Source organism: Danio rerio, chromosome 10 (genome assembly GCF_052040795.2).
Source record: "Danio rerio strain M-AB ecotype USA chromosome 10, GRCz13ab, whole genome shotgun sequence".
In the NCBI taxonomy this organism is placed as follows: Eukaryota; Metazoa; Chordata; class Actinopteri; order Cypriniformes; family Danionidae; genus Danio; species Danio rerio.
The window spans coordinates 34,995,839-35,014,201 of NC_141030.1; the positions used below are offsets into that span (position 1 = coordinate 34,995,839).

The following is an 18,363-nucleotide window of genomic DNA, read 5'->3' on the forward strand; positions in this document are numbered from 1 at the left end:
GCGGTCAAGGTTCAGAATAGTTTAGCTTTTGCTGCTGTGTGGATTAATACTGATTGTGTGTCATAGTTAATAATAGAGCAATATGCTGGTGTTTAACTACACTGCTTTCAGGGGTGAGGTTTCTGAATAACAATGTTGAGTATGTTTACTATGAAGTGTGTCTCGGGTGTCCGCTGCGATCGCATCCTATACCAATACAGCCCCTTTCACACATACACACCTCCGGAAAGGTGTGTATGTGTGAACAGGCCCTTTTTGAAAACACCGGTAAATTTGTTCTGGCTGTTTTCCGGAAAGAGAAGTTGTAACATTACCGGTAATTTGCCGGAATGCTGCACTGTGTGAACGCAGAAGGAAGATTGCCGGAAAGAGCGCGTTCACGTCTAGAACGTGCTGACGTTAGATGTCTGCTTTAGCCAATCAGAAAAGTCAGACACATTCACGTCTGCGCGTTTTATGAGAATAAAAGCCTTTGAATTTTTCCAGACACATTTAGCTGCTAGAAATTAGGCAGAGAACGTTTATATGTTCATCTTAATGCCAATTGTGTAATTAATTATCGATAAGATTGCATTGAATTGTTTGTTTACCTTCAAGCTTTGCATGTGCCCATGAAACAGCCCATGAGTGCCAGCACACACACATATCATGTACTTCTCGACATGCGAAAGTGTTTATCTATATATTTTCATCGAAGTTGTTCACAATACTGATCCATCCACAGAGTTTGTGATGTAGTCAAATGTTTACAAATACAAGCGTAGCCGTTTAGAGCTCATTTTTGGTTAATGATGTCAGAATTTACCGGTATTTTGGAATGGATGTGTGTGAATGCTCTTTTCCGGAAAAAATTCCGTAACGTCCTCGCCTGTGTTAACAGCGCTTTTTTTAATTTACCGGTAAAGTCGTTCCGGAAATTTTCCATATATTTACCGGTATCACTGTAAAAGGGGCTAATGTTGGTGACCCGGGGGCTTTACAAAACGCACTGGTTATTTTACTGTCTCGCTTTGAATGCTGTCGACCAATGGCAACAGGCTGTCATCGGTCCAATCAGCGCAGATTAGCTTCGCGCTAAGGACTGGTTTGGGAACAAATTAATCGCTGTACAATTTCTATGGGAGTCGCTAGGATAATTAGGTAAAAATAAATGCTTATTATAAGACCTTGAAAGTGTTTTTTGACCTTGCATGCATATCAGTTGGGATACTCATATAACCGAAATATGACCCTTTTTAATGTATAATAGTGGCTCTTTAAAAAACGACTTAAGTCAATTTTGTAAATTTATGTGCATTTAGGCGTTTCTGTAAAGCATTTTTATAAGATATTTTAAAATGCACATAAAAATAGTTTGGTGGAAACAAAGCTACTATTTTTTTTTCAACTCTTGACTACATTCCCAGTATGTCATTTGTATTTCTCCCACCCAATTGAAATTAGAGATGTCTCGCTAATATATGTTCCAGATGCAGGGGGCACTAGACTGAGAGACCTACACAAAGAGCTGTCAGCCTTGCGCGTGAGCCTGGAAAATGTCACAGTCATGAGCACAGCCTCCAACATGTCTCAAGTTATGTGGAAGGTATGTACAAAATATACAGCACCATGCTTTAAAAGATGTGGATTTGTGGTTACTTAAAGGGATTGTTTAACCCAAAAAAATGGAAATTCTGTCATAATTTATTCACCCTCCACAAACCAGAGTTGTTGTTTTTCTACACAAAATAAACAAATAGTTAATACTAGCCATTGACTTGCATACTTTTTCAAATCAAATCTAATCAAACTGTACTTATAAAGCACAAGTAAAAACAACAGTAGTTGACAAAAGACAATTAAATCTAATAATTCATTCATTCATTTTCCTTCGGCTTAGTCCCTTATTTATCAGGGGTTGACAAAGCGGAATGAACCTGTTGAGGTGCATGCTTTTACTCAGCGTTTGCCCATCCAGTTGCAACCCAGTACTGGGAAACACTCATACACTCTTACATTCACACAAACTCTCATACACTACGGCCAATTTAGAATTTACTCAATTCACCTGTAGTGCATGTCTTTGGTCTGTGGGTCTGTGTTTGGTCAGCTATAGAAATAAACAGAAAATAATTAAAAAGACAGCAAAGCAATGATATAGCAAGTATAGATCAAAGACACACGTCAGAAAATTAAGAAACGGTTGTAAATCTCAGTAGAAGCAACATTTAGATATACATTTGATCTAAATTAACTCTCTGTGGAAATTAATCTTATGAATAAAAGAGAATATTCCACAATTTTGGGCCAGTAATAGAATTCTTGATTTACGGTTGGTTTAGATGTTGGAACCATCAGCAAACTTGGTTAAGATAATCTAATAGTTATTTAGATTCAAATCAAACAGTTATTTTGGAGCTAATATGTTTAAAGCTTTAAAAACAAAAAGGTGAATTTAGAAATCAATTCTGTAAAAAAAAATGGCAGCAATATTATTAAAATTTAATCAAAGTTCAGAGTACTAGTAAGAATCTTAGATGGCTGCATTTTTAACCATCCAAATACAACTAATATTGGATTTTCACTTTAAAATCAATTCTAACAAAATCACAAGCAAAATTAGGAAAACATGATGTAATTTCTGAGTACTTGTCAGAATCCTGGTGGCTGCATTTTGAACTACCTGAAGATGATAACTTGACTTTTTGGAATATTAGACCTAAAGATGACAAATATTTGACTCTCATTTTATTGCAAAGAGAATTACAATAATCAAGAATAAATTAATGTGTGGATCACATTCTCAAACTCTTTTGTTTAATGTTAAGGTAATGTCAAGTTCTTATTTTCAGATGATAATCTTAATATGGAAAAAATAGGATGGGTTTCTTACACAGAGTTTTCACATTGTTGAATAGAAATCAATGGCCAAGACTCTTCAAAATATATACTTTTGTGTTCATTAGAAGAAATAAATTTATACAGGTTTGGAACTTGAGGGTCAGGAAATGGGGATTCAACTTAATTTGAGTGAATTATCTCTTTAAACACCATCAAATCATGATCAGTTCTCTCTTCTCTTCTCTTCTCTTCTCTTCTCTTCTCTTCTCTTCTCTTCTCTTCTCTTCTGTATAGTTGCAGTCATTTGGTTCACAGCCTCATTATCTTGAAGGCTTTGAGGTGCTGTATCGCTCTCTCCTGCCTGCCAGCTCAGACTGGACGGCTCAAAGGGTTCCTCAGCCTAGCCTTCACACCCATGTTGGACCTCTGAAGAGAGGCTACAAGTATGAGTTCAAAGTGCGGCCCTACGGCAGCAGCCTGTACGGCAGAGAGAGCAACACCAGACACTTACGAGTGCCAGAGATTGGTGAGAATTACAAACAAACTACTGTGATGATACCATAATATAAAAATGGTAAATATAAATGATTACCATTTTAATATTTTATGCCATAGTGTTTGCATGTTACTAAAAGAACTAAAAAAATAAATAAAATAAAAATGGTTGGTGGTAAATTCATGTTGTGTAGTACTGTTCAAAAGTTTAGGATTGACAAGGATTTATTATTTAAAGAAAAGGATACTTGTTTTTATACTTTTAAATGTTTTAATCATCAAATATTATGAAAAATAAAATTGATAGTGACAACACATAAATTGGTTCTGCTTTGAATTAAATAAATTACTTTTAAAAACATTAAAATGGAACATTGTCATCATACTTAAAGATATCAATGTTTTTATTATATGAAGCTGATGTATTTGTGAACATAAGATACCATAGCAAACAACTGGACAATTAAAACCCACCAGTAAGCATGTGTTGTGTTGTCAGTCCCCAGCGCTGCACCTCAGGATGTGTCCATAACAATGCCTGCTGAGCGTAATGACACTGTGCATCTCAGCTGGGAGCCTCCACCTCATGATGCTCACAATGGAATCATTCAGGGATATCAGGTATTGCCTGCATAAAAAAAAAGACACATGCTTTGTGAAATAATTTTAATGCTAATAATGCCCAAAAGCCTTTCTCTCTTCAACGGGTGTACTAAAGTGAAAACATTTGTCTAGTTTAAAAAAAAATTATAATTCAATTAAAATGATTTTTAATTGAAAGAAGCCTGGAAGCAGTAAGATAATGACTATTTTCAGCTCCAGACATTCCTAGAATGTTTAATCATATTAAGAGGAATTTAAATTACAAAAATTGACAGTTTCAGTCTGTGACAAACTGTGTGTTTTTATATTGTTTAAAGTCACTGTGTTTTATTGCTCACGAAATTGTTCAACAACATCAACATTTTTCCACTGATTTCAGTCATATTAGACATTAAAAATAACAAATATATAGTAACAAAGAAGTTGCACCTAATGATGTCACAAGCTATGTTTCCATACAAAGATGCAAATTAAAAGTATGCACAGAACTAGAATATCGCATAAAAGATTTGCGAATAAAGCAGAGTTTCCATCCAATGATTTAAAAAGAACAAAACCATCACTTCCTGATATTTGCTGCGGTACAAGAAGCTACGTCAGTCTTTTCTTTATTTAAAAAAATTAGTTGTGCTTCAGAAGACAGTATGCCGATGCTCAATGAATGCATGGTGGTATTTAAAGGCCTGAGACATGGAGCACAGACGCTATTGACAGTTCTGGAGGTAATTAATAATATAAATACACTAATACTGAAACAGTTAAAGCATTTTAAAATGACCAAATAACATTTCAGATGTTTTACAATGTGGCCAGCCTGCTGGTTTGTCCATTCACACACATTTTATCATCACATGATCTCTTATAACAAACTTACATGACTTTTTTAATGCGCACACTGGAATTTCCGTCGTAGTTTTTGCGCATCTTATAGAATAAAATGTTTATCCTACTTTGTTATGCGCATGTTTTTTAATGCACATTTTCAAAATTGATGCACATCATTGCCTTTCCATCAACTGATTTGTTTTATGCGCACATCCAAAATGCACATAAAAACAGGTGGATGGAAACGTAGCTACAGTCGCACCATTTCATGTCATTACAGTCGACATGAAATGAACTAAATTGAAGTGATCTACCCTTTTAAAGGGGCCCTATTATGCAAAAATCACTTTTATAAGAGATTTTAACAGTTGTGTGATAACAGTCTGTGAATATAACCAGCTTCTGATGCCAAAAAATATTTTATTTGTCATAATCACACTTCATAAAAATAGAAACTTTGACATTCTCCCTTTGTACATGTCAGAAAGCCCTGCCCATTAGTGACAATCTCTCCGTCATTTGTATAGGACGTTATGCACATATGCACAAATGCTGTCACATTTGTAGCTCCGCCCTCTTTGAATAGAGCACAATCTCATTTGAATTTAAAGCAACAGTCGCCAAAATAGCACAATTACAATCAAAGCCAAAAAGTGGCAGTTTTAAAGAGTTATAAAACATTTGTAATTTTTTTTTATGCTGAAACTTCACATACAGACTCAAGAGACATCAGAGACTTGTTTTATATCTTGTAAAAAGGGGCATAGTAAAAATCTAGTGGGAAATGTGTTAATAAAAAACTCAAATAAGAGGCACTTTCCTCATGTTTACATGTTTGATGATACAAACTCTATATAAAATGCTAGGAAATGACATGTGACACCTTTTAAAATTTGTAATGTTCATTCTGGAAATTGTGATGTGAATGATGATGTCTCTTGTGACAGGTGTGGTGTGTGGAGTCTGAAGAACAGACGTCTTTTAACTGGACAGTGGACAGTGGGACACACAGTATTGAGATCTTCACATTGCTGCCCAGCAGGTTGTACTGGGTTACAGTGGCTGCTGTTAATGGGGCAGGTGTAGGTGTCCAGAGCGACCCATACAAACTGCTCATAGGTACGCTAAAAAAACAAAAGTCAGACTTTATTTTGATGGTCCGTTTGTAGAATTTAGGTTACATTGCATCTACATGCCAACTAATTGTCACTAGATTATAAGGAGACAGTTAGGTTGGAATTAGGGTTGGGATTAGGGTTAGTGTAAATTGACATGTACTTGCAAAGTTTCTTATAGACAGTTAAATATCTGTTTACCAGCAGTATTAGGCTAATATCTACTAATACTCAAATGGACAATCAAAATAAATTGTTACCAAAACTAATAATCATATTAAAGTGTATTCTGCTCAATATAATCCCTGTCTGTTCTTTTTTCCAATCAGAGTCGAGACTGGAGGCGACTCCATATCAGACAGGCATACTCAGTATGTCTCATTTCGTTAGTGTGATTAAAGAGCCGGTTTTCATAGGCAGCGTTGGCACCCTCCTGTGGTGTGTTTTGATGATTACTGCCGTATTTTTGTACAGGAGACATATCAGACCAGCCAACCCTAGTGGCAAAAGCTCAGGTAATCCATAATAAAGTGTCCATTTACAACCTTTTTCGCCATAGTAAACTTATGTCTACATTTCCTATATTTTTATATTTATTTCTAGGTTTATATAGACTGGAAAGTGAAGATCTCATCATCAAACACAGGTAAAACAATAATGATATAGTACAGTGGTGAAAATACAGTATATATATATATATATATATATATATATATATATATATATATATATATATATATATATATATATATAATTTTTATTTTTTTTTTTGTAGTGTTTATTTTTTTTAAGCATGATGGTAAAACACGAGCACGGTTATGAATGTACTAAAACATGGGCTTGTTTGTTGTAAAAATTTATTAAAATGACAAAAAATGCTAATTTGTGTATCTCTTTACTTTCGTGTACAGTAACGCTGCCGTTGTAACGTTAGCTGGTGTAATCTGGGAAATTTTCTTACCCATTGGTTTCGAGTGTGGTCCTGAAAAGTCTCTAAAAGTTTTTAGGGGTATCTAGCCTTTGCCCTTAGCCCTACGCCTTGAAGCTAAATTGGGACACCCCTACCCCTTTACGTGTATGTGCAAAACGAGGGGTAGGGGTAAGAGGAAGGGCTAAGGGGTAGAATTGGAATTGGGCCTTAATGTCTTAATTGTGTATCCTTTTTCATAAATATGACCTGATGATTTTAAATTCACATGATCATTTATGACTTAATATGACTTAATTATGGCTTAATATCTCAATATTTCAACTTAAATAATTGTGCTTTCCTAAAGATATATGCTTCACCCAAAAAATGTAAATTAAAAAAATTTAATACGCCTCCACTTGTTCCAAATCTGTATGGGTTTCACAAACACAAAAGATATTTTAATAACTAGTTTGACTTTTAAATATGAATGAATATCTAATTTTTAATTCATAATTATGACCTTATTATCTTTTTTATTTGATCTCATAATATCTCTGCAATATCTCTTACTTATGACATTTTGTGTCAAAATTACGTCTTTTGCCCGTCATTAGACTTTTTATCTTTGGCCGTGACAGGTTTTTACAAATAACTGAGTGACCCTTCTTATTTATTTATTTTTTTTTTAGAATGGCGGCTCCAGACTCTCCTTGGATCTCAGGCGGCTGGAGGCCAGGCTCCAACAGTGAGCCCAAGCAGGGCCTTTGGACACCAAGCCAGGAGAATTCTGGCCTTCGAAGAACCAGTGAGTCACAATTTTAGCCTCCCCTAGAGAACTATAAACATCCTAAAAAGGCATTTAAAAAACACCTCACATAACTTCTTCTTAAAAAAAAGCACCAAACTCTTATTTTTTTTGATTATTCTTTAACATTTCAAGTTATCATTAATCTCAGCAGTCACTCTTTAGTTTTTTCCTATCGTCATCCCTCTGGATGACAGATACGTCCTCATAAAAACCTCCAAAAGATGCCTGTCACCCCTGAAGTCATGACTCCTCGTCAAATCTAATTAGCGTTGACATCTTGGCACATTATGTAAATCAGTCTGACTTTTACCTCTCTACTGACAGCTCTGCCTATTACGGTTAAAAAGGACCCCAACCCCCTGCGGTCAGCTGTCCCCATCGTGCCAGACAATTGTGGGGTCTACGGCACCTTTTATGTGGATCTAACCGGCAATGGACTGAAGACGTTTAATAGTCCCGGCCGCTGTCCCAGAATGCCTCATGGTAACTCTCAACTGCAAAACTCGGAGACCATTCGCATCACAGAGCCCATAGTCAAAACCGCCGTTGTCAGGGAATTGCAGGCATTACCATGGAAACGCACACTCCCTGCCCAGCCCAACATGGGAGTCAAGAAGGAATCATGGGAGAAAAATGTCAAGCGTGGTGAGATGTTCATTCATTCTTTATTCAGATTCATGAGATTCAAATAGTAAAGCATGAAGCTAGCAATGCTTAAGTTGTGGGTTCGACGTCCAGGGAAAGCACAAACTGATCAAATGTGTACTTTCAATGCAGTGTAAGTGGCATTGAATAAAAACATCTGCCAAATGCATAAATCTAAATGTAAATGTTTGTTTTTTTCTTTCAGAGCTGCATGCGGTGAAAAGCGCCCCACTGATGCCTCTGAATCAACAAGCTCTGGCAGTGTGCAGTGCACCGAACCATCAGCAGAGATTCAGTCAGCATCCTGCAGGTTTGAACAACAGCATTTCTTGTTATTCTCATTTACATATTAACAAACTGAATGTAGTTGGCGATAGCAGTTAATGTGATTTAACCAAGTAGGACATGCCCCTCATTTATGTTGATCCAGGAACAACATTCCAATCAGCCAATCAGATTTAAGGGACAATTTTTGGTTCTATCAAGTTTAGGCTCACAGTTAGGGTTATGTGCTTCTACTAGGGATGTGCCAATATGGATTTTTTGGCTGATATTGATAACCGATAACTCTTAAGATTTGAAGGCCGATAACCAATATATTGTAGCCGATGAATTTAAATATTAAAAATGTTATATTTTTATACAGTAAAAAACTGATTTTATTTTGAAAACTTTATAAAACTTGGAACTAATCTTATAAACTGAATAGCCTTTTTAATAAAATGAATAATTTCAAAATTGCAAGGTGATTATATCGACCTATATTCATAATTTAACATAAATCAGCATTCCAAAAATAAATTATTTCCTTTTCTTCGCATAACAAATTAACATGCAGCTTCACTGTTGCATAAAAATAATAGGTCATATAAAAAATGAGATTAACAAACAAGTAAAAAAAAACAAATTTTAAATAAAATGAAATTGAAAGAACTAAGGACTGAAACCAGCTCAAATGTTCTTAAATAAAATGTGTCACAGTTATGTACAAATATGTACAGGGTTTCTGCAGGTTTAATCAAGTCAAATTTAAGACTTTTTAAGACCCTTTTAAGGGAACTAAATTTTAGACTTATACAGGGTTTAAAATTTAACTATATTAAACTTGTCATTAGAAAGTGTATAAAACTAAAGTTTTCTTTTTTTAACAATTAAAATATGTCGCTAAGAAATAATTACATTTTAAATATACACTTTTTAATGACAAGTTTAACATTGTTAAAAGTTTATTTATTATTGACAATCAAAAAAAATACATTTGTTGACTTTTGGTCCAAATTGATTGAGTATAATGTATCATGAAAAGTGATATGTGGCTCTGTTATTATCATGAGGAATTGTGTAATTATTTTTAGTTTTCTTTCCTTGATTAGGGAATTTAATTAAAAGAAATTGCTGTGAAAAGAAAGTCAAACAGCTTGTAAATTTGATGTCAATTAAAAACAAATTAAATATACAAAAAAGTTTTATTGAGATGGATTGTTGATAGATGTTGGGTAGCTTTATTTGGACAGAGGGAAATTAAGAGCTGTTTAAAATGATTTAAGGCATTCAACACAATAGTTCAGTGAATTTAAGACTTTTCAAGGCCTGAAATTGTTTTTAAAATTTTAGACATTTTAAGACTTTAAGACCCCGCGGGAATCCTGTATGTAATGTCCGAAAAAAGCCTTTTGAGAGGTGTTTTGACCGTTCAGAGCCACCGTATAAGCGAAAAGCTAAATACAGTTAGTATTAATTTATTTATTTTAGATTTAAATTTTATTTAAATTTATTTAACTTAGAAAAGTTAGCATAAATTCATCCCATTTGGCGTTTTAGATTTTTTTGAACACATATAGGTGCTGCTTGTCAGTCAGAAAACACTTCTATGTTTGTTCTTGCTGTCAATCGTGGGGAAAATTATCGATGAAAGGTTTATAATAAAAGTTTAGTAATTAGGTATGGATTATATTTTTGAAGAGGAATGACAACAACATATTTTAATCCAGAATCACATCCTACTTGCCAAAATTACACCCACACATGGGCCTCTCTGGTTCTCATCCCCTCTATCTACTGTCTCTCCCTCTCTCTCCAACTTTGCTTGCTGTCATAATAAAAATATAAATCTTTAAAAAATATATCAAAGCAGATCTCTTCTAAGCTGGTCTACATTGCCTCAGGTGGCGTATCGGAGCCAGTGAAGCCGCTGAGTTCTCCACGTATCCTGCACTACTCTGCCTCTCTGCAGCTGGTGGACATGTTACCCAGCCCTCCACCTCTTCCCATGGAGGACAACCACAGCCTGAGCTCAGAGGACGAGTAAGAATCACACTTACACAGCAAAATGGAAATCTGCAGAGCTTTTATAGCTCTTGTTGAATAAAAGTGGTTCATGACTCCGAATGCATTTAATGTTACTTTATAAATACTAAACCTATCCTTATACATAAAAAAAAATACTTTGTATAAATTGTAGTTAAAACCTAATAGGATTGTTCACCCAAAAACATTGTCAGAATTTACTCACCCTTCACTTGTTCAAAACCTGCTTAAGTTTCTTTCTTCTGTTGACCACAAAATAGGTTATTCCGATAAATGCTGTAGCCCATGACTTCCGAAGTATTTCGTTTCTACTTTGGGAGTCAATGGGTACCAGCAACCATTTTTCTTTTAAAAATCTTCTTTTGTATTCAACAGAAATCATAAACGTTTAAAACCACATGAGGGAGGGTAAATGATGAGATAGTTTTCATTTTTGGGTGAAAAATCCCAATGTGCTTCAGGGTACATGAATATATGTTTACATAATGATGATAAAGTTTTCTAAAAATTCTAATTATTTTGCTCACCAAAAAGGCTGTTTCACAATATCATTTTCAGAAACATGCACTTTGAAACCTAGTTTCAAATTGTCGATTTCAGACCCTCAAAACCGTAGCTATGTAAACTAAAAGACTAAGTCCAAAAGTTTTCCATTTTCTGTGAAAATTATCTTGTGTAGAATTAAAGTTAAATTACCAATTCCGAATGTTACTACTACAACAGGAGTTCTAAAAACACAAATGACACAATTGTTAAAATGCCAAAAGATATTGAGGCATAGTTTGTCTGGGAAAAGTTCAATTTAAGACTTTTCAGTTGTCTCAAAAAATCAGACTACTGACTGAATCGGATAAAAAAAAATCTAAATTCCTCCAGTTGCTGCCAATTTCATCTCCTAACTCAACTGGACACACTATTGAAGTTATCCTTCATTTCAAAGTTAGCTCATTTGAGAGTGTTGATTTCTGCTGCAACATTTGGAAGGTAGGGTAAGAATTTGGCATCAACAACATAAAAGCATGGATCCATCCTGCCTTGTACCAATGGTTCAGGCTGCTGGTGGTGTAATGGTGTGGGGGATATTTTCTTGGCACACTTTGGGCCCATTAGTACCAATTGAGCATTGTGTCAACGCCACAGTCTACCTGAGTATTGTTGGTGACCATGGCCATCCCTTTATGACCACAGTGAATGTACTCATCTTCTGATAATTTCAGCAGGATAACGCGTCATGTCATAAAGTGTGAATCATCTTAGACTGGTTTCTTGAACATGAAATTGAGTTCACTGTACTCAAATGGCCTCCACAGTCACCGGAACTCAATCCAATAGAGCACCTTTGGGTTGTGGTGGAACGGGAGATTCGCATCATGGATGTGCAGCCGACAAATCTGCAGCGTTGATGCTATCATCTCAATATGGCCCAAAATCTCTGAGGGAATGTTTCCAGTACCATGTTGAGTCTGTGCCAGGAAGGACTAAGGCAGTTCTAAAGGCAAAATGAGGTCCAACCTGGTGCTAGGAAGGTGTACCTAATAAAGGGGCCGGTGAGGGTAGATGCTCTGAACTTTTTGTTTGCCTTTTATCACACAGTTCAATTCCACAGGTGAGAACATTAGATAATCATTCTTCTCCCTTTGGCTTCTTGAATGGCCATAAACTTCAGAGCTTCTCCATTCTTTCATATCAGAAAGTGAGTGGTCCTTAATAACTACTGCCAAAGAACCCAAGATTTCTGTCCATCTCCCAGACATTTGAGGGGTCATGGCCCTGCAGGTCTGTAATGACGGTGTCTGTGACAACACCATGTCATTATACCGTGAGAAAAGTAAAGTCTACTACTGTCTCTCTGCTCTCAGACTACAAGACTGAAAACCAATTTTAGACTATTGCACAAGTCTAATGGACAGGGAGGCAGAAGGAGAAATGGCCCACGCTATTTATTAGAAGGTCTGTAAGTGGGAGGAAGTGTGTTTTAAATGCTGTAGGACACAGACAGGAAGCTAATTTTGGCTGTGAACACTGAAACTGTAGGCTTCATGCCACAAGGGACAGACAAAAAAAAAGGACCAGAGTTGCAAGCTGGAACAGACATAGAAGTGCCCACTCAGAAAGTGTCAAAATCCTACACACATATTAGGACATAAACGCCCTCCTAAGAGGACATTTTATTGCTGATGGTTTGCTCTTTAAAGTCTCCGGAGACATTATGGGGTTATTAGTTAAGTTCATGTTAGTGCTTTGTCTGCTGAATTTTCCTAGACTCAAATGTTATTATAGAGGTATAAAAAAGTTAATTTTGCAATGAACTTTTAACTGCACACATTGGAGCTTCTGAAAATTATTTACTTCTTAATGCTCGAAATATTGGGGTATTTTTTTCTCTCTCTCTCTCTGGTGCATATTATGCTTTGCGTTTATGATTTTACTTTGCCATGGGAAAATATAAAAAAAAAAATAAATAAATAGACTTCATGGTCTCTAAGAATAGTGAAATGCATTAATTCGTGTTAATTTATTCCTGCCTGATTAAATTCGTTGAAATATTAAATTAGTAAAATGTGTCAACAATTTACATAAAATTAAAGGAATCAATTTATTAATGGTATTCATGGCTAGAAAAAAAGTTTTATCCTTTAAAAAGACTTAACCTCACAAACTTTGCATGACGTCATCAACTTTCCCTTTAAGATTTAAAGGGCCAGCATTGCACCAGACCCCCTTAAGTGGTTCCATTTGAAAGTGTAGAAGCTATATTTTATGCACATATGCATCACTTCAGTTTTTATTCTACTGTACAAAAGTTATTTACACTTAAATACACAGTATTTTGGATACCTGAGCTGGGTATTGAACATTGGTTCGTTTTCATATTTTTCATATGGTTCATATATAATACATGTACAAGTTATAGCTCAAATGCAAGCTCTTACCGGTGCTCGTACGGTTCTAGCATTCTTTTTACTGAATTATATTCACATATAACAGTTGTCGAATGAATCAGCTTGTTTCCATGGCGCAGAAATGAAACCAATACATTTATGATCAGTAAGCAGCCTCAGATAGCACAGAAAGCTGTTATCTCCTACCTTATGCTGCGCGCTTCAGGGCCATTTCTCCTCTGTTTTTGAGGTGATGTGCATAGGTAATCAATTATATGTCTTACGTGGTCCAAACACAATGAATTATGTTAATTAAACAAAAGAATAGTAAAATATGAAAACATATGAAAACGTATAGCACCTCTCATCAGTTGGAATACAATAACTTTTGCATAGATTAAGGTAGAGACATTTTTCTTTTTCCTATGATTATAGACATGTGCAGGAACCACCAAAATGTATTACAGTAACCTAGACCACACAGAACCTAAAAGGTACACTTTCAAATTTGAGTTTATAAAAAAAAAATACAAAAACTGCCTCTTTTTTTAGGCGCTTATTATAACACAGGCAACATATACAGTTATTTTAAACACTTTCAATAGTGTTTATTGAAAAGTCAAAGGGTTTTCTTTAAAATGATACCAAATTCTTCTGCATACCAAAACCTCTGCATGTGGATTTGGTAAGCTTTTAAATTTGGGTAGGCAAAATTCAGGCAGAAATTCCAAAATAAAACGGGTTTAAGAAGATAAAAATCCTCATGATAAACATGCAGGGAAAAAAGCTGGCCACAAATTATTAATTAGCATTAGCAATTAGCAGTGAAATAGATATGAATAATAAGTGTCCTAGTAGGGTTGTCACGATACTGGAATTCGATACCAACGGTACTGAAATTTTAAAACATCTATTTCCTGCAAACATTTGAGCGCTGTGGAGTACGTTCTTAAACAGCGCTGATTTGCCATTGTGTTCACATGCTCAACAGAATTTACTGATTGGTTGTGAAGGTTATCGATTCACCAAACTCAAATACAACCACAGATGCAGGGACACTGAAGTGTTTCAAAGTCCCGTCGATCAGCTGGTTTGTCTATAAGCTAACATATGAGCGATCCGCTGATGAATCACGGCTATAAAACGCTCCAGTGTGCCTTTATTTGTGGTTACACACAGTAAACAGCTGTGCGTTTGGTGAACTGATGACCTTCAGGGCCAATCACAGTCATTTGTGTTGAGCATGTGAACACAATGGCAAATCAGTGCTGTTTATCACGGCCAATCACAGTCATTTCTGTTGAGCACATGAACATAATGGCAAATCAGCGATGCTCAGATGTTCACTGAAAAATTTTCAAAAAACCAACTCCCTTGCCGAAATGTTTAATCCCAGTTCAGAGCGGGTTGGGTGGTGTAGGACTGACGGGGTTACATTGGTGCCATGACACGGATGGGAGTGAGGTTTAGGAGGTGTGTAGTGTAACTAGCCAGCTAGTGAGCCAGCTAGTGAAGTGCTGTGCAGGTAAACCTCACTCCTCTGAACTCGAAAAGATGCTCTAGCGACAGACGCTAGAGGCCATGGTCTTTAACCTCCTTGTTAGAGCGACTGACTCCCATGCGGAAAGTCACCAGTTTGATCCCAGTTTGGAGAGGGTTGGGTGGTTTAGGACCGGTGGGGTTACACTAGTCTAAAACTAGTAACTAGTCAGGAAGGTAACACAATAAGCAAGTTCATTTGTTTATATTTCTGATCCCTCAGGTCTACCAGATCCACCAAGCTAACAGTGGACATTGGTTCTCAGCAGTCTGTATGTGCTGCATCTGGGCTCCAGGGTCCAGCTTCAGCCAATACAGGCTGTCCAAACAACCACAGTCCAGCCCAGCTAAGCCCATCCTATAGCCATCTGTCCACAGCCTCCTTCTGCCTCTCCACCGATGACTACCAGGACACGACCCTCAGCACTCAGGGACACACTCAATACATGGAGATCAGTCCCAAACCACAGGGACAGAGGTGAGAGAACACCTAAGTGTCTCTCATATATTGATTTATTTTGTGATGGCTGACCACAATATGAACACTGACTGCCATAAATGGGATAGATACAGTAGTTCCTGTCAGTTGAAATTGATAAGCACAAACACACATCACTTTCTCAAAGATCACACACACTCAAACAGATCACAGACACAAACACTCATATTGGAAATCTTGCCATCCATGCTACTAGCGTGATATTATTCATAAAGTAGCTTCAATAGCAAACTAAAAAGCTACACAATGTGGTTTCCCCTATTTTCAGAGGAATTTTACCTACATTAGTTTTAAAGACGCAGGCACAATCTCTCACTCATTCATTTATTCAAATAACTGCTGTCCTTTTAAACTATTTATTATAATTAAACACTAATAAACAAAAGTTGAGGAGTGTTTTTGTAATCAAGACAGAGCTGGGTTTCCATCATAAAGGTTTGATGCACATTTTGAAATATCGCAAGAGAAAGAATTGATGGATGCACTAAACATAGAATTAAAAATGCTTATTTTATCTTATTTGCTTCATGTTAGGACGGAAACCAAGCTAATGATTTTCCATTGCTGGTAAAATAAGCTAAATTAAATTGCCAGTGTGTGTGAATTGCGCTATCCAAAATACACTGCAAAAAAAAAAAAAAAAAAAAAAAGAGTTCCACAACCTAACCCAAATCTGTTAAGTTAACGTAACTAATTTAAGTAGAATGAACATAAAAAATAACTTTGTCATTTCAGCTAATTTTAAAGAAATAGAAAACAAATACAAAACGAGGATAAAAAAAAAGAAAAGAATGAGAGTTAAAGATTTTCTGAAGCCTACAAATACGCAGTTTTACAAGTTAAATTTGCTAATAAATCCGCATTTTACTTCCACATTTGCAATATTTGGTCGCTGAGCTGATTTTAAATAACTCACTTTGTATGAATGTATTTAAAGAGTCGCCGCAAATACAGTAGTCAGTCATATATAAAGACTAGGACTTATTTTGATGTCTTCCTTCAGCACATCCCATCAGAGTACTCCATCAATGCCCCGTCCGTTCTCTCCTACACCCACGTTGGGCTATATCTGTGGGCCTGGGGACCGGGAGATGGATGAGGAGCAGGAGACAGTGCCGATCGGCCTCAGGAGAGCCACTCTAAGGAGCACACCGTCCTCTTGCTGCAGCGAATGGGAGGGTTCATTGTGGAATGGCTGGGGTTCGGTGTCTGAGAGCAACGTGACGAGCGCTCGCACCAGCATCATCAGCTCCTCGGACTGCTCCTTTATAAATGATGCCAACTTCGCCCGCGTCCTGGCTTTGACTGCTGAATCCATGAGCGGTAATTTATCAGGTAAGTTATAAATTTTCTTCAGCATCTCTAGAATGAAGTGTCTATATGAATATTCAAGTAGCAGGTTTGCTAGCAGCAAGTGCTGAGGTAGATGCCAGAAATGGCCACTAGGTGGAACAATTTCCCTGTGTAGCCAAGCTCTCTAGGTTTATCAATCGGGCCAGATTCAAAAGCTGTGCTAGTGTGCAAATGCTTGAAAATGGCCAGTTTTTATTCAGTCCAAAATAAAATAATGCTTAAAAATAAAACAACTACATAAATAAGTGTAAATAATTTAAATCAAGTTCAAATAAAAGTATATTATTCCCAGATCTCAACTTTTACATGTATATTACATTGTTATTTCATATAGTTATAAATTATTGTTATTAAAGAGCAAAATATACTGACCTTGAGGAGAAGAAACTGTTGAATAAAGTGGTTATTTTTGTTTTATGCATGCACAAACGTATTTTTGTAGTTTCCGATTAAACCACTGAAGGCATATTGTCTGTTTTGAGCATTTTTTTTTTTTTTGTGGTATTTTTCTGAAAGTTGAATGTCGAGACCATTGCAGTTTACACTCAGACTAAGACATTTGCTGTTTATTCAAACCACTTCTTTAAAATGTGATGGAACAACACAGTTCTTGAAGCTTATTTCCGACAGACTTAATTGTTTTATGTTCAATCTTACATTTGTAAAAAAAAATATAATAATAATAACTTAATTTCTCCATTTTGTCCGAACACAAATCAATTGTGTGAATCCCAGAATTTATTACCGTGTATGGAGAATTCGAGACCTCAGATTTCAGCTAAATTATCCTCACTTGTGTTGCGGAGATGAGTTAAGGTCTTAGTGGTTTGACATGGTGAGAAATGAATAACATCATTTACATTTTTCAGTGAACTAACACTAACTCTCACTTCCCATTTTGAACAAAGTCAGGTTTTTAAAGGTTTATTCATTCAAGAAAATCAGGTTTTTGGGTTTATTCATTAAATGTTTGTTATGTAGAATAAATGGTCGTATTTTGTAATTGCTCTGTAATTTACATAAGCAGTTCTTTACATGAGCACTAAACAACACTTTTTGAGTTTGTTACATAACTCTCTGATACAAACACATGAAACTAGTTTAAAGCTCAGTAGAAATGACCTAAAACAGAGCTAAAAATTATCATGTTTGATTTTATTTTATTTTTTTAGAAACACTATTGGGAAACCATTATTATTGGCAATAAATCTAAAATTTCATTAGAATGTTAATGTATTGAATATTTAAGATTAATGTAATGTAATTACTGTTTTTTGCTACAGGCACAGTATGTAGTTTTTGCCACTGCAAATTCTGCAAATTTCTTCTGGCTCTACTTATAAGTTATTTATAAATCCGATAAGATTTAAGTGTCATCACTTGAATCTTAAGCCTGTTTTTTCTTGAGTTTTTTTTTTCCTTCACTTTGTCAATTGGTGAAGTTTGCTTCTCGCCACTGTCGCCACAGGCTTGCTTGGTTCGGGGCTGCACATCGATGGATTTGCTCTTCAGTGTTTGGACTTTCAGCAGTGAAAATTAAACCAACTGAACTGAACTGA

General features: G+C 35.8%; 1 protein-coding gene and 1 long non-coding RNA gene across 7 annotated transcripts in view; one reads left to right on the top strand and one right to left on the bottom strand.

Moving 5' to 3' along the window:
- robo4 (roundabout, axon guidance receptor, homolog 4 (Drosophila)) overlaps window positions 1-18,363 on the top strand; it is a 37,416-nt gene that overhangs the window by 15,466 nt on the left and 3,587 nt on the right. For both annotated transcript variants that reach the window (XM_087270856.1, XM_087270857.1), the window contains exons 7-18: window positions 1,470-1,585; window positions 3,115-3,346; window positions 3,815-3,936; window positions 5,691-5,862; window positions 6,188-6,373; window positions 6,462-6,504; window positions 7,461-7,576; window positions 7,904-8,224; window positions 8,430-8,534; window positions 10,390-10,528; window positions 15,176-15,430; window positions 16,455-16,786. In XM_087270856.1, the coding sequence (XP_087126982.1) occupies window positions 1,470-1,585; window positions 3,115-3,346; window positions 3,815-3,936; window positions 5,691-5,862; window positions 6,188-6,373; window positions 6,462-6,504; window positions 7,461-7,576; window positions 7,904-8,224; window positions 8,430-8,534; window positions 10,390-10,528; window positions 15,176-15,430; window positions 16,455-16,786 (2,139 nt within the window). The remainder of the gene's footprint in view (window positions 1-1,469; window positions 1,586-3,114; window positions 3,347-3,814; window positions 3,937-5,690; window positions 5,863-6,187; window positions 6,374-6,461; window positions 6,505-7,460; window positions 7,577-7,903; window positions 8,225-8,429; window positions 8,535-10,389; window positions 10,529-15,175; window positions 15,431-16,454; window positions 16,787-18,363) is intronic.
- LOC137496596 (uncharacterized) overlaps window positions 1-18,363 on the bottom strand; it is a 39,583-nt gene that overhangs the window by 4,638 nt on the left and 16,582 nt on the right. For 2 of the 5 annotated variants that reach the window (XR_015501266.1, XR_015501268.1), the window contains exons 3-4: window positions 3,790-3,943; window positions 2,048-2,089 (exon numbers count right to left, since the gene is read on the bottom strand). This is a non-coding gene — a long non-coding RNA (uncharacterized LOC137496596). Of the gene's footprint in view, window positions 1-2,047; window positions 2,090-2,916; window positions 3,298-3,789; window positions 3,944-18,363 lie in introns of those variants that run through there. The other 3 variants (XR_015501264.1, XR_015501265.1, XR_015501267.1) reach the window with 2 other exon arrangements.